This window comes from Dipodomys merriami, unplaced genomic scaffold, assembly GCF_024711535.1.
Source record: "Dipodomys merriami isolate MVZ:Mamm:240054 unplaced genomic scaffold, mDipMer1.0.p SCAF_7, whole genome shotgun sequence".
Taxonomy (NCBI): Eukaryota; Metazoa; Chordata; class Mammalia; order Rodentia; family Heteromyidae; genus Dipodomys; species Dipodomys merriami.
In genome coordinates this window covers 71,874,570-71,891,076 of record NW_027206290.1, presented here as the reverse complement: position 1 = coordinate 71,891,076, position 16,507 = coordinate 71,874,570, and the positions used below count along the sequence as shown (strand labels likewise).

At 47.8% G+C, this 16,507-nt stretch overlaps 1 protein-coding gene across 6 annotated transcripts in view; it reads left to right on the top strand.

Annotated features, from left to right (window-relative positions):
* The first annotated feature begins 11,451 nt into the window (after positions 1-11,451).
* Gss (glutathione synthetase) overlaps positions 11,452-16,507 on the top strand; it is a 28,838-nt gene continuing 23,782 nt past the window's right edge. For 2 of the 6 annotated variants that reach the window (XM_070007129.1, XM_070007128.1), the window contains exons 1-2: positions 14,743-14,760; positions 15,148-15,282. In XM_070007129.1, coding sequence (XP_069863230.1) covers positions 15,154-15,282 — 129 coding nt within the window. In that variant the 5' untranslated portion in view covers positions 14,743-14,760; positions 15,148-15,153. Of the gene's footprint in view, positions 11,526-14,704; positions 14,720-14,742; positions 14,761-15,047; positions 15,283-16,507 lie in introns of those variants that run through there. The other 4 variants (XM_070007133.1, XM_070007130.1, XM_070007131.1 and 1 more) reach the window with 4 other exon arrangements.

Sequence of the window (16,507 nt, the reverse complement as noted above, 5' to 3'; positions counted from 1 at the left end):
GAGAGCAACTCAAGAGACAGAAACTGAGTCACAGAGAATCCTGTACACCCAGAAAAGGACTCATACCCTGAGAAAGAGAAAGCAAAGAGATTCACAGATGGGAAACCAATGAGGACACTGTTGAACTACCTAGTACAACTGTGTGTATATATCCAAGAAGACTGAGGCCCAGAGAAAGGAAAGCACTGGCCAAGTCTCACAGATGAGCAGTGTCAGAAATGGGTGAAAAAGAGCACTGAGACACTCTCCAGCACCTGGACATCATCTCTTTCTTCTCTGCCCCTATCATCATTCTCTGAGGCCCCTAAGGAAATTAAATATGAAGAAAACTAGGGATTATATAGGTTAAAGGAGTGAGGTGCGGGCTGGGAAGGTGGCTCAGTGGTAGAGCGTTTGCCTTGCATGCTCAAGGCCCTGGGTTCAATTCCTCAGCACCACATAAGCAAAAAGAAAAAAGCCGGAAGTGGTGCTGTGGATCAAGTGGTAGAGCGCTAGCCTTGAGCTGAAGATCTGAGGGACAGCACCCAGGCCCAGAGTTCAGGCCCCATGACCGGACCCCCCCCCCAAAAAAAAAAAAAAAAAAGGAGTGAGGTGGCTGAGTCTAAGAAAATCTAGGAAATTTAGACCAATTAGGAATCCTTTCTTTTCTGACATTTAAGATTCACAAGAAGCTAGTTATTTTCTCCTCCTCCTCCTCTACTTTCACCTCCTCATCCTCCTCCTCCTCCTCCTCCTCTTCCTCCTCCTCCTCCTCCTCCTCCTCCTCCTCCTCCTCTCCTCCTCCTCTTCTTCCTCCTACTCCTTCTCCTCCTTCTCCTTCTCCTTCCTCTTCCGCTTCCTCTTGCTCAGAAGGCAATTTCTTGCAAACTACTCAGTTCAGGAGTTGAGGTTGGTGCTGGCACTCACTTTGCCAGCTACAGAGGCATGTGGGCACTTGTAGCTCCTCCTGTCTATCACTTCTTTCAGGGCTTGGTGACACTGCAGAATTTTAGAAACAGAATCAAAGGATCCAAGAACTTTAGACACTGGACAGGAGCTGGGAAGGTGGCTCAGTGGTAGAGCGCTTGCCTTGCATACCCTAGGCACTGGGTTCCATTCCCCAGCACCACATAAGCAAAAAGAAAAAAAAAGCCGGAAGTGGCGCTGTGGCTCAAGTGGTAGAGCGCTAGCCTTAAGCTGAAGAGCTGAGAGACAGCACCCAGGCCCAGAGTTCAGGACCCACAACCAGACCTCCCCCCCCCCAAAAAAAAGAACTTTAGACACTGGACATACAGAACTAGAGAGTAGAGCCGGGGTTTCAACCAGACATCAGAGAAATCCTTTGTCTATGAATTCCAAATATGCACCTGTGCCAAATAAAATATAAAGTTATTTCAAAGGTTGTGTGTGTGTGTGTGTGTGTGTGTGTGTGTGTGTGTGTGTGTGTGTAAGGGGGGGGGACGAGGGAGAGAATGTCCTGGAGTTTAAAAAAAAGCTAAAGGACAGAGCCCAGGTTCTGAGTTCCTTTAGCTTTTTTTCTCTAGGCTATCCCTCTACCACTTGAGCCACAGCTCCACTTTTGGCTTTTCAATGGTTAGTTGGTATAAAAGTATCATGGCTTCTCCTCCAGCTGCCTTTGAACAGTAGCCCGATCTCAGCCTCCTGAGTAGGATTACAGGTGTGAGCCACTGGCCCAAAGGTACAGGTCAAAAACAGGCAAAACTAATCTGTGCAAGAGTGGTCCTCTAGGAGGATGATGACTAAGGGGCACAGGAGAGGCCTGTGGGATGTAGGAAATGACCCATAGACTGAACTAAGTGGCAACATAGGTGTGCCCACCTTGTAAAACAAATCAAGTTGTACATAAAAGTTTAGGTACTCTATTGTATGATTAGTACATGAAGACGTTAAAAAAAAAATACATTCCCGCCAGGCATCGGTGGCTCACACCTGTAATCCTAGCTTCTCAGGAGCCTGAGATCTGAGTATCATGGTTCAAAGCCATGCTGGGCAGAAACATCCATGACTCTTATCTCCAATTAACCACCAGAAGACTAGAAGTGGCACTGTGGTAGAGTGGTAGCCTTGAGCTGAAGAGTTCAGAGGCAGTGCCCAGGTCACTCCCCCCCCCCAAAAAAAATACCAAAATACATTCCCATAGCTACTCAGGAAGCTGAGACTTGGAAGATCAAGGTTCTAAGTCAGCTCTGCAGACAAGTCCTTGGGACTGTATAATTAATGAGCAAAATGCTGGACTAGAGGTATGGTTTAAGTGTTAAGAGTACCAGCCACTGGGCTGGGAAGGTGGCTCAGTGGTAGAGTGCTTGCCTTGCATGCATGAGGCCCTGGGTTCGATTCCTCAGCACCACATAAGTAGAAAAAGCTGGGAATGGTGCTGTGACTCATGGCAGAGTGCTGGCCGAAGCTGAAGAGCTCTGAGGGTCCGTGCCCAGCCCAGAGTTCAGGCCCATGACCACCAAAAAAAAAAAAAAAAAAAAGAGTACCAGCCACAAGCAAGAAAGCTGAGAGTATAAGGCTCTGAATTCAAGCCCTGGTAATGGCACACACATACACATTCACTCACCCACACACCTGCCAAAAAATTTGGCAATACTTGTCAAAATTACAAGCTTCTAGGCCCTTTTAGGAACTACCATAAATACTCCCCAGTTAAAATATGTCACAAGCCCCCTTTGAGTGACATTAAAATTGCTTCTGATCTCTTGCTATTATAATCAGGACTGTTATGGTGAATAATCTTATACAACCTAATGACTTTTGCAGATCAAACTTATTCTGTTAAAGAAGTGGAAATTACCACTGGGTACACTAGTGGCTCATGCTTGTAATCCTCAGTAAACAGAGGCTAAGGTCTGAGAGTCACAATTTGAAGCCATCCTGGGCAGGAAGTTTATGAGACTCTTATCTCCAATTAGCCATCAAGAAAGCTGGAAGTGCTTCAAGTAATAGAGAGCCAAAAAAAAGCTAAGGGACAGCACATCTAAGCCATGAATCCATAACCCATTACTCTCTCTCTCTCTCTCTCTCTCTCTCTCTCTCTCTCTCTCATACACACACACACACACACACACACACACACACACACACACACACACACACACACACACACACACACACACACACAAGAAAAGAAGAGAAAGAAAGGAATGAAAAAAAATTTTTTTTCTTTTTTTTTTTGTTGGTCTTGGGGCCTGAACTCTGGGCCTGGGCACTGTCCCTCAGCTCTTCAGCTCAAGGCTAGTGCTCTACCACTTGAGCCACGACAACACTTCCAGCTTTTTTCTTTTTGCTTATGTGGTGGTGAGGAATCGAACCCAGGGCCTCATGTATGCAAGGCAAGCGCTCTACCACTGAGCCACCTTCCCAGCCCCTTGAAAAAGAAAAATTTAAGGTCAGGGGAATGGTCTATATCTTTAGCACCTTACAGAGTCTGCACCTATTGGAAAATTGTCAAGTATCTATTGAGCAAGAACATTAATCAAAGGTGATTGTTTTTTTTTTTGTTTGTTTTTGTTTTTCCAGTCCTGAACTCAGGGCCTGGGCACTGTTCCTGAACTTCTTTTGCTCAAGGCTAGCACTCTACCACTTGAACCACCATTTCTGGTTTTTTCTGTTTATGTGGTACTGAGGAATTGACCTGAGTGCTTCATGAATGCTACTCAAGCACTCAATATTAAGCCACATTCCCAAGGTGATAGTTTAGATAATAGTTTTAATAACTATGTGGGGTCAGAGACTGAGGAGCTGAGCACAATGTGTGTGTGTGTGTGTGTGTGTGTGTGTGTGTGTGTGTATGTGTGTGTGTGTGTGTGTGTGTGTGTGTGTGTGTGTGTGTGTGTGTACCAGGGCTTGATCTTAGGGCCTCACACTCCCATTCTGTTTCCTTCCTCACAGCTGGTGATCTACTACTTGAGCCACACTTCCAGTCTAGCATTTTCCTGGTATTGGAGACAGAGTCTCTGTTCAGACTGCCTTAGCATGGTGATCTGGTAGGTCTTAGCTTACTGAATAGCTTAGGATTACAAGCATATAGCAGCTGCCAGTTTTGTACAAAACTTGACAACTTATAGAAAGTGTAAGTTGGAGAGAACACTTCATTATTTAAGGATGTTCAGGGGCTGGGAAGGTGGCTCAGTGGTAGAGTGTTTGCCTTGTATGCATGAGGCCCTGGGTTCAACTCCTCAGTACCATGAGGCCCTGGGTTCAACTCCTCAGTACCACATAAGTAGAAAAACCTGGAAGTGGTGCTGTGGCTCAAGTAATAGAGCGCTAGCGTTGAACTGAAGAGTCCAGGGTCAGTGCCTAGGCCTAGAGTTCAGGCCCCATGACTGACAAAAAAAAAGGGGGGGGGATGCTCAGGATGCAGGGCTTTTTGCCTGGTGACCAAGCAACAGAATTAGCCTGGAGAAGCAGAACCTTCCACAACCTTGCCTATATCAAATATTAAGTGGGTCAAAATCTAGAATCACCTGCTCAGTGTTTATCCTGGTACTGAGAGATCAAGCCAAAACTCAGGTCCAGAACAACTGTCCTGTTAAGTTCCCCTTCACTACCTAGGGCCCATCTGCCTGCTGAGATGAGCTCACAGATAAACCTGACAAAGCAAAGAAGAAACCACACCTCCTGAGAGATGCAACCAAGACTAATATCTGAAAGAACTTAAGGGCTTTAAATGTAGACCAGAAGACAGGGACAAAGAATCAGTTTGGATGCACACAAAGGAAGACTGTTGTACACTCAGGACCTATTGGCAATGGAAGAAAGAAAATAGATCTGTAGACACCAAAGGGGACTCAAGCAAAGGCTGCCACAAGGGCCAGGGCTGTAGATGGGAGACCTCTAAGGTTGGGGCCAACTTCAGGAGTTTAGAACCTAACCTATTTTATGTATTCCATCAATGTACCACAGTACCTGGAATTCCTCCTTCAGGTGGAAGTTCTTCTTTGAGGAACTATTGAGGCATTCCTCTGAAATGCTACTATAGCTAGGAGGAATGTACAAATCCAAGTCAGCATGCACCTGACAGCTTCTGTTCTGTGTCCAGGATTGGAACAAGAAGCAGTCATAGTCCATGAAAAGAAAGACATTCAAAGAAGACATCCAGATAGGCCTGAAGGACAAATATGAATTTTATATCAAGAGTGGCAAGGACAGGGACATAAACATAGGGTCTCTTTCCTCAAAGTGCTGGCATTCTCTCTGGAGACAAAAAAAAGTAGGTATGTTTTTGAAGGTAAAGACTATGGCAGGTGCCAAGGTGGAAATAGACAGAGCAATGTTCTGGAAGTTGGCCAGGGAAGGCCTCTTTGAAGAGGGGTCATCTGATTGGGACTAGAAAGATGAGAAGAAGCGAGGAAGGCCAGAGCTCTATGAAGAATGTTCATGCAGAAGAGACAACAAATGCAAAAGCCGAGATACTTTCCTAACAGTGGTGCAACTGGGTGTGGTGAAGAGGGGGAGCATTTTCCCTGGTGAGGTTAAAAAGAGGGAGAGGTAGGCAGATCATTGCAAACGATTTGGAAGAAACTCTGGACTTCATTGAAAGTGCAATAGGAACCTCTTAGGACAGTAAAGTGAGTGACCTGAAGTTTAATAATGGCCATTCTGGCTTCCTCCAATGGACCAGAAAGGACAAGAGATATAGAAGGAAGCAGTTGAAGAGGCTCTCCAGAGCAGATAGGCCTGGACAGATACAGGCACTAAAAGTGGAAGAGAGGAGTCAGACAACATAAACCAACAGTCCAGGGCAGGAGAGAAGGAAAGGAGACCTGAGCAGCTGTGAGGGCTGAGGCTGAGCTCTGGGGCTTCAAGGTGGAGGGTGGGGTGAGGCTGGATCTGGGGCTCAGTGGGGACTAAGCAATTGGGATGGATTGAAGGGCTTCAAAAGCTAGATTAAAATGCAGAGCTTTTCCCTGTAGGAGTTGGGGCACCATCAAAGGCATTTTTGTTTTTTTCTTCATCAAAGAGCTCTGAGTAAGGGAATTTGAATGTGGTCAGATTTATGTGTTCATCGGATCCCCGTGGCAGCTGGTGTGGAGGATGAACTGAAGGGGTGAGACCGGTGGCAGGCAGGAAGACTCATTTGGGAGGAGGCTGCCATAACAGTCCACATGCAAGGTGGTGCGGCCCCAAGTGGGGCCCACCACCCTGGCGTCCTTGGAAAGGTTGGGCTCCTGTTTGTCCCAGGTTTGTTCCCCTCTTGGGGCCCTGGGCAGCTGCAAAGGTCTCCAGTGGGCCATGGTTCTGATGCTTCAAGCAGAAAATGGGATGAGGGCAGCCAAAAGGCATCAAGGCTGTTTATCCGGAGGAGAGACGCCTCAGCACGGATTTATGGCTGAAAGATTATGGTGGGAGGGGGGAGAGGGGGGAAGGAGACCAGCTGTCCCCCATCCCCACAAAGGACAAAGAAAGACAGGGATTGAGGCCTCAGCTGCAGCAAAAGAAGGAAGGTTGGACATAGAAAGGGAAATGTCCTGCCAGAACTAGAGTAGCATGGACCTTTAGGAGCAAACCTGTTGTTGAACAGTCAGGGAAACTGAGGCACAGAGAGGAGAAGCAGGTCCTTGCCCAAGATCACACAGTAAATTATTTTTATTTCTTTCTTTTGCCAGTCCTGGGGCTTGAACTCAGTGCCTGGGTGTTGTCCCTGAGCTTCTTTTTTGCTCAAGGCTAGCACTCACCTGAGCCACAGCACCATTTCCACCTTAAAAAAAAATTATTGGAGATAAGAGTCTTATAGACTTTCCTGCCTGGGCTGGTTTGGAACTGCAATCCTCAGATCTCAGCCTCTTCAGTAGCTAGGTGTGAGCCACTGGTGCCTGATCTACAACAGTAAATTAAAGCTATAACTAAACCTCGCAGTGGTGCAACCTCGGAAGACCCTGGATGTGTGTGTGTGGGGGGGCTCTTAGACCACTCACAAGGGTCCCTCAGACTGGCTCTTGAATCCAAGTCCTGGGATGTGATCACCCAGTGAGAAATGCACATGGACAGCCATCCAGAAGGGATGGGCAGAAAGACCTCTGCTGGACTGATGCTCTGGACCCTAGCACTGGATCTACATCTGTGAGTTCAATCTTTGCCTTAAGTCCTCATCATCTAAGTAGTTCTTTGCCTCTGCCCTCACTTCCAACCAGCTTCCTGGGGGGAAGTTCCTTGTATCTCTCACATTCTCTCTCTTTTGCACCAGTCCTAGGTCTTGAACTCAGGACCTGGTTGCCGACCCTGAACTTCTTTGCTATCAAGGCTATTGTTTGACCACATGAGCTACAGCTCCACTTCTGGCTTTTTTTAAATTGGAGATAAGGGTCCTGCCAGAGTTGGCTTTGAACCGTGATCCTCAGCTCTCAGCCTCCTGATTAGCTAAGATTACAGGCATGAGTCACAGGCACCTGGCTCAGTTCCTTGTATCGCTTAAGGGTCTTGTTCTTTCTGTGTTACTTCTCATCTCTCTTCCTTCTGAGACTGAATTTCTCTGACTTGGTCTCTGACTCTGTCTGCCTAGAGCTAAGCTGAGCTGGGTCAACCTCCCACCCAAGGGGCCTTCAATGGTAGAGTGACCCAATGTAGACAATGCTTGGGCCCAGTGCCCAGGCTGGGACAGGTGACAGCAGCTGTGGATCTATCTATAGTTCCCTTGCCCTTCAATTGTTCTCAACTTCAAACAATGGTTGGGCCCTGGATTAGAGATACCCCCCACCAGCCCTGCTGTAATGGATCTCAGGGGGCAGGAGATGAGCTTTACCAGGGCTCCATGGTGATCTTTCATAGGCGGCTACCTGTCTAGACCTAAATGCTCCCACCTTTAACTCTGGGCTTCAAAGCCTTTCAGCTCAAAGGCTCTGTGACTGTAGTACTTGTGAATAAGGGACAAGGCTGTGTCTGAATAGCAGAACTGTATATGGGCATGTGGATATGAGACATGTGGTTGGCAGTTATTCAGGAGTATTGGACTGCCAGTGCCAGGGCAGGGCAGAGACCTGGTCTTTCTTACATGCTGCTATAGGCTAGCCTCTACCTGGCAAGTGTTTCTTCCCTTGGCTTTTAAGAAGAAGGAGATAGTATCATAGAGAGAAGTGACTCAAGCTTGAGAGGCAGGCCAGAGTGGTGAAGAATGTCTTGTCTAGATTCAGACTGCCTTCGTTAGAATTCTGGCTCTGCCAATTATGAGCCTCAACATCTTGGAGAATCATTTATTCTCTTAACAGCAGACATTCCTACATAATGCTAGCAGTAGGGCTGTGGTCAATGTCTTGTGAGCTAAAACATCTGAAGTACTCAGTACTAGTGGAGACTCAATAACATTTGAACTGCTGTTTACTAAATGAACCAAGTTCATGTTCAACATGATCCTTGAAAATAACCCCCTAGTCGGTGCTGGTGGGGAGCAGCATGGGCAAGGGCTGGTCCCCAGAGTATAGGTCCACTGACCTCAGCCTGATTCTGAGTCCTGGGAGCACTCTCTTCCAGCCAGCCCAGTGTTGGAAAGTATGCCCATTCAAAACCATCCGAGAGCAAATGGTGAGCCAAAGGGAGGTCTCCTAGCCTCCATGCCAATTAGCAGCAGGGGGTGTGGCACAGGCTCCTGTTCCCCTGCTCTGGCCTCAGCCTCCAATCTTCAGCCCAAGCTATTCTTAGAATCCAGACAATGCTAGCAGTTGCTGCTGCTGCTTATATTAGTTTCCACAGCACAAGGCTGAGCTCAGTCTCCAGTACCAGCGTGCGTGTGCGCACACACATGCCTGCGAGCATGCACACATACACACACAGATAAGGCAGTTACACTGGAAGTACTTTATTTTACAAGCTGTTTAGTAGATATGTATGTTCATGGTATTGATCTTTATGTCTTTTTCAATGGTTCTACAGTAAGTAAAAAGTTAAAGTATTTCTTTAGCCTAGATCTGTATCTATCTGGGCTGCTGGGGTGATATTATGGTAAAATCAGATTCCATCCTGCATAAAAAGAGATGAAATAGTAAATGGAGAAGAAGGACTCCAGGTAAATCCGTTCTCCTTTCTGAGTCTCTTTGCTCATAAATAAAATGAGAGCTAGATTAGAAGCTGGTGAGCCGAAGATCTCGGAGGATCCCGGAGCCTAGAAATCCTCTTTGTCAGCCCACAGCCCCTCCAGAAGTTCATCATGCACACAGCACAGGCCCTAGAACCAGTACTGGTGCTCACAGCTTCTAGGGGCCTAAAAGTCTAAATTCCTTGAATTTCTTTTTGGTAAAACAAAGACAATAATATGTCCCTCCCAGGATTACTGCAGGAATCTAAAGGAGACCATACACATGATTGCCTGGCACACAGAAAATGTTCCACACGTGGGAGAACCTTCGCTTTGGTTCCGGAGCAGTGAGATTGAGCTAGGCCTGTGCTAGGGGCTGGAAGGCAGAGAATTCCTCTATGAATGGCCAGAACAGTCCCCCCCCCCAGCCAAGTGGGGAGATAGTCTCAAAAACAAGGCCAGGAGGTGTGATGTCATTCCTAAAAAAAGAGACAGGAGCTCTATACACAGATATAGACCATATTGGGGGATGAGGGTGGGAAGAATATAGATCAAACTCAAGTCTCACACATGCTAAGCAGTGATCTACACTAAGCCAACTCAGCTCTGATCCTGTTTCTTAATCTGGGACCTCTGAGTGGGCCCGAAACTGTCTGTGCATTCCTCTGCATGGTACATAAAAGTTTGTGTCTAATGCCTCCTCTCAAAGGTAGCCTGAAAGGTAACAAATCACTAACTGGAGATAACAGTATCTACTTTGAAAGGCTGTGAGGGGATTCAAAGAGGCAATTTAGGGAGAAGGATCTGACACTATAAGCTTTCAATAAATGTCAGTTTAATCTCCACCCCCCTCACCTCCTCCAGTCTACTTCCAATATTCAACAAATACAATTGAGTATCTCCTAAGTGACAGGCACCATTCCAGGGGTCCAGTGGTGAAAAAAAAAAAACAGATATTGGTTCTGCTTTTTCTTTTTTCTTTTCTTTTTTTTTTTTTGATGGTCGTGGGGCCCGAACTCTGGGCCTGGGCATTGTCCCTCAGCTCTTCAGCTCAAGGCCTGCGTCCTACCACTTGAGCCGCAGCAACACTTCCAGCTTTTTCTGCTTAGTGGTACTAAGGAATTGAACCCAGGACCTCATGCATGCAAGGCAAGCACTCTACCACTGAGCCACCTTCTGCTTTGATGGAGCTCACATTCCACATTACTTTTCTGTTTTGTTGTTTTGTCAGTGGTGGGGCCTGAACTCTGGGCCTGGGCACTGTCCCTCAGATCTTTAGCTCCAGGCTAGTGCTCTACCACTTGAGCCACAGGGCCATTTCCTGCTTTTTCTGGCTTATGTGGGCCTCAAGCATGCAAGGCAAGACTCTACCATTAAGCCACATTCCCAACCCCCTACTTTTTTTGTGTGTGCCATGGTGCTGGTGCCTGCCCTCCCTCAGCTTTTTCTCTGTCTGCTGGCACCACCACTTAAGCCATGCTTCCACTTCTGTTTTTCTGCTGGCTAAATGGAGAGAAGTCTCATAGATTTTTGCCCCAGCTGGCATCTCCCATCCTCAGACCTCAGCCTCCTTGTAGCTAAGTGTGAGCCACCAGGACCTGGCTGTGCCTTTGCTGCTTTTGCTTCTGCTACTTGGAACACTCAGTGATCCACCCCTACCTCCATCACTGTCTGTCCATTCTATCATTCATCCTTCCCTGAATCTGACAAAAAAAGCAATTGACCATTTCTTGTTTGGGATGATAAAATTCTTATCAAGTGCTTCAGATTGCAAACGATCCTTTTAACCCAGTGGGAAAAAAGTTAGGGCGTTGGGGGCGCTGCCAAGAGGGTAAAAAGGGGGTGGGATCATGAATTCGCCTATTTTACCAACTTCCCCAGGTTCTGATGCAGATGGTATTGAAGCTGGAAAACACTGGGCCACCCCTCAAACTGTCCTGACGTGAAAATTCATAGAAATACAATAAACCTTTCCTTTGGCCTCCAAGGCTTTCTTGGAGATGGACCTCCCACATGTTTTTTCTTTTGGGGAGATGGGAGGATTTGACTGGGCTGGAGAACAACCTGGGTTCTAACACAGGCTCTGCTTCTAAGGTGCTGTGCGGTCCTGCTTCATCCTCTGACTCTCTCTGGGCCTCTCAACCTCCCACCCCGGTCAGTGCCAAGTCCCTGAGGTGGGTAGTTAGTGGCCGCCTTCGCTCTGAAGTTCTTTCTTCTCACACTGGCCGTCGCCACCTCCGATCACGCGGATGCAGCCTGACCCTACCTCTCCTTTCCAAGGGCCGTTCGCCTGAGCGCACCTCTAAAGCCCCGGTGACTCTCAGCACACACCTACTGCCCCTTCCAGGCCGCCGTCCAGCTTCTCAAGCGCAGGTCCCCGCCCCCGCCCAAGCTCCGCCCAGTACCCTCAGCGGAGGGCCCGGGCGCGGCCCACAGCGCCTGCGCGGCCCCCGCCCACCACGCTGGGTAACGGCGCCGGGAGTCCGAGTGCGGCGCGCGGCCGGAGGAGGAAAGAGTAGGTTCTGCGACGGCGGCTGGCGAGGGTCACGCTTCCTCTCCCGTCCCCTCCCCGTGGGGGCAGCGCCGAGGGGAGCGAGGGAGGGAAGGAGTCGGGGAGCGAGCGGGGCGCGGGAGGCCCGAGCGCGTCGCGGTCCGGCCCTGCGCGGGCACCGGGGAACTCGTGTCCAGTGCGGGGGGTGGGGTTGGCACGGCGCGTGTGGAGCCTGGCTTTTTCCAGATCTGGCCGGTGTCAGCTCGTGAGATCAGAGCCAGAGTTTAAGGGGGGGAAGAAAAGAAAAGAGAAGAGGGACCAGACTTTGCCCTGAGTGGGAGCGACGGGCCGTGGGGGCCGGCGGCCAGGCCCGGGGCGGGCTTGGGCCTGGCCGTGGGGGCGAAGTCCGACCGGGTTGTCCTGGCGGGCGGGGTAGGACTTGGGGTGACTCACTCGTCATTCATTCCTTGAAGGATCCTGGAGTAAGGAGCTGGGAAGAGAAGTGCTCGAGGCCAGTGCCACTCCCTCGCACCGGGGGAAGGAAGGAGCAGGGTGGTCAAGCCCAGGGCAGAGCACCGGGGCTGCTTTGGAAGCCATCAGGAGTGGGGGTGGGGGGCGGGGAGGGAGTGTTACCAGAGGGGGGAAAAAACATCTTCCAAGGCCTGGAAGAGGGAGAGTGGCCGGTGTAGCCTGCAGGCTGAAGATTCTTCACGTGAAACTTTTAGTGCCCGGGAAGAGATGGGGTGGGAGGTAGAGGGGAGGAACTCAGCGACGACTGGTGCACAGACCTTGAGAATTCAAAGCTGTGCGTATATTTAGGCAGCAGAATCCGGGGGACTGGAGAACAGGACCTAGGAGCAAAGTACACAGGAGGCTTGGTGCCAGAGTAAGATTCATCAGACAAGAAGCAGATTATTATTTTTTTAGGGGGTTGGGCAGTGAGTGGGAGGACAACAACTTCTGTTGGAAGCAGCTGGATATTCCAGTTTGAACCTCAGGAAAGTGCAGCCTTCAAAAATGCTGATTTGTGTGGTGTTCAGCAAAGCAGACCTAAGTCACGAGGAGGATTGAGACAACAGAATGAGGGAAACAATGCTGGCTTGGTGGTTCTGGCCCGTATGGTGGTTTGAGGCCGCCGAAGGTACACGTGAGACTTCATCTCAACTAGTGGCAGAGTGCTGTGGTGTGTAGTTATCATTCTAGCAAAAGGGGCTAGTGGAATGTCTCAAGTGGTATAGTACTAGGAAGCTTTGAGTTCAAACTGCAGTACCGCCCAAAAAAGTGAGGGGAGGGGATAGCACTTTTCATGTGAACATTACTATAATTACTATGTCAAGACAGGATCTTACTATATACACAGACTGGCCCTGAATTTGCAATCTACCTCCCTTAATTTTCTGAGTGCTGGGATTACAAGTGTGCACTACTATACCTGGCCAAAGTGATTATTTTTATGTCTTACCATTCTATGTCCCTAGTACGAAGCCAAGAACCTGGCATTAGGAATATTTGCTGATTAAGCAAAAGCCATGCAGCAGAAATACTGGAATTCCAAAGTTGTGGAGAGTTGGGGGCTAATGGAAGGTTCTGTTGCTCTAATGTTTTGTTTTGTTTTCCCTTTCTGGTACCAGAGGCTTGAACTCAGGGCCTGGCACTCTTGCTCGACTTTTTTGCTCACAGCTGGTGCTCTACCACTTGAGCCACACCTCCAGTCCAGAGTCATGTGGTTTTGTCTTAGTTCTGCCACTAGGCTGCTGTGTGTGACCTCCAACAAGTCTTATTGCCTGTTAAGTAGGTATGGTCAAAACAAAACAAATGAACAAACAAAGATCTCTCATGTTATTTTCTGTATGGTTTGGTTCTGGTTTGAATGTGTCTCTCAAGGGTTCCTGTGTTGGAGTCTTGGGGCCCAAGGTAGTGACTGGGGCGGGGCAGGGGGGGAGAATTAAGAGGTGAGGCCTAGTGGAAAGTCTTTAGGTAGTTGAAGTTACTGCTACTGGAAGAGATTAAGATAGTTCTTGTTGGACCCTGAGTTCTGGGAGTGAGTTGGCATAAGCCCTAGTCACCCTTTTCGGCTTACTGTCAGGACTGCCATTGTAATGCTTAGTACTGCATAGCCAGTACTATGCCCTTGCACCTCTAAAGCGATGAACTAAATAAGCTTCTTTATAAAAGTTTCAGCTTTGGACATTTTTTTTAAAGTAACAGAAAACAGACTAACAAAAGTTCCAAATAGTGCTGAGAAACTTCACACTGATTTTTGTCATGTAATCCAAACAATGACCTTACTGATAGGGGAAATAATAGTATTATAGACTCAAACCCAGGTCTTCCTGACTCCAGAACCTTGTTCTATATTATGACTGTTCTCATTTACTTCACTGGACAGAGATGTTAATCAGAACCTTCTTGGGAGCACACACTCATTCTTTTAGAACATTGTGCTTGGGTGGCAGACTTGATAATTGATTTAATACCAGTTCGGTCATGAGGCAAGGGAGGCAGGATTGAAAGTGCTGGAATTACCTATTATTTTCTAACATTGTTCTTTGGGCCACTGTGTGAGACCCCAGCCATATCATCTTAAAATTAAATGACAACAAGGCAGAACAAAATTAATAACTGGTGTTTTTGCCCAAATCCCCTTCTCACCCCATTGCAAAAAGAATGAGATATTTTCTGGGTTGGGGCTAGAGCACTTGCTTTAACAAGCACAAGGCCGAGTTTGAACCCCAATTGTTTGCTGCCAATAAAGAGTTCACTTTATTGCTGGATACCAGGGGCTCATGCCTATAATCCTAGGAGACTGAGATCTAAGCATTGCCTTGCAAGCCAGAAGTGTGGAGCAGTGGCTCAGGTGGTAGAGCTCTAGCCTTAAGCAAAAAAGCTCAGGGACCAGCGCCCAGGCCCTTAGTTAAAGCCCCAGTACTGGCACGCACACGCACATACGTGCACACGCACACACACAGTTCACCTTATCTTAATTTCATGTTATTCCACAAAGGGCTCTTGCCTCATATATAATTTGTTTGGTTTGTTACATGAGATGCTGGAGTGAGAAGGGAAATTAATAATCTACAATAATTCTCATCCAGGACAACTTTAAAAAAATACAGAACTTCCACCCTTTCCTCCTTTCAGGCCTTTTCAACTTCAGTCTCTTGCTGTGAGGTCGAGGGGAGTGGTAGTGGTGGAGAGAAGGCAGCAGGTTCAATCAGGTTTGTCACTGCTGATCTCTCCCAGCCACTGTGCTTCACAGGTAGGAAATCTGCAGTTCTGAGAGGGGAAGGAATTTGTCCCAGTCATGTATAACATTACTACTTTCTCTAAAGAGTGTTGGACTGGAAATTCAGAAGCCTGGGTGCAAGCCCAGACTTACAAGTCTGAGACCAATTACACTTCCTTACTGTGAGAATAATGCCATTGCTGCATTGGGAACTCGAGAGTGGCGGTGGAAATGCTCTGTAAAGTATCTATTTTGTGTACATAGAAATGAAGCGCTGGGACCAGCCAGTGTTCATTCCCCGCACCACACTGTCTTTTCAGGAGACCTGTCTTTTCAAGAGTCTTGCAGTGTTTGGGAGGTGGCTAGTGGCAACTTTGAGTGGTTGCTGGACCCCTGCCCTCTGTCACCTGACTGTCACAGGTTGGGATGGCCACCAGCTGGGGGAGCCTCTTCCAGGATGAGCAGCAGCTGGAGGAGCTGGCCAGGCAGGCCGTGGACCGGGCCCTGGCCGAGGGAGTGTTGCTGAGGACCAAGCAGGAGCCCAGCTCTTCTGATGTAAGCACCAGCCCCACCCACACGCTGGCCACGCCCCTCCGAGTCCACTGCCTGGGCCCTGGCAGCCCGGGTCAGAGCCCGCCTCCCCCCCCCAAGCTACAGTTTATCTCATTCAGTAACTGAAACTAATCTCTGAAAAGATGTAAAGTAAAAAGCTGGAGTAGTCAAACTTAAAGCTGTGCTTTGAAATGTGATTTGGGCAAGTTACTTAACCTCTCTTAGCTGGGTTTTCTACAGATACATTAATGAAATAATTGTAAGGCCTGTAAAATTGGTCAGAGGAATTAAAAGAAAAAAATTTCACATAAAGCACTTTGTCCAGGGAGCTGTTATTTATTAAGCTCTCCTAATCACAATGATTTGTGTGTTATCTGTTTATAAGCTTAGACATGTTATCTATAAAAATTGGTAGTTTTTAAAAACAAATGGAATCATATTGTTTGGGGATATGTTTTTGTGTTTTCTTTACCCATAAATCTTAGAACTCTTTTTAGTGCCTTCCATCAGGGTAGGCTTTGTTCTGATGCAGGTGTGGCTGGATCAGCTTAGCTTTCCTCTTCTGATGGCTATGGACAGGTGACTGCTAATGTTTTATAACTACAAATAGCAGATGGGAAATCCATGTTCATGCCTGTTTTGTTTCTCCAGGATAAATATAAGAATGTAAAACCTAGCCGAGCTCTAGTGGCTCACACCTGTCATCCTAGCTACTCAGGAGGGTGTGATCTGAGGATCACGGTTCAAAGCCAGTCTGGGCAGGAAATTCCATGAGACTCTTATCTCCAAATAACTGGAGAACAGGAAGTAGCTCTGTGGCTTAAGTGGTAGAGTACTTGCCTTGAGCCCAGGGACAGCACCCAGGCCCAGAGTTAAAGTCCCACAACCAGCAAAAAAAAAAAAAAAAAGAGTAGAACCTCTGAGCCCATTACTTTTTTTTTTTTTTTTGGACAGTCCTGGGGCTTGAACTCAGGGGCCTGAGCACTGTCCCTGAGCTTCCTTTTGCTCAAGGCTAGCACTCTACCACTTGAGCCACAGCACTACTTCCAGCTTTTTCTGTATATGTGGTACTGAGGAATCAAACCCAGGTATTCATGCATGCTAGGCAAGCACTCTGCCACTAAGCCACATTCCTAGCCTCCCCCCCCCCCCCATTATTTTTAAGAATCTCCTTGAGCTGGGAGTAGGTTTGTGTCTATACTCACAGAACTTGGGAGGCAGGAAGATT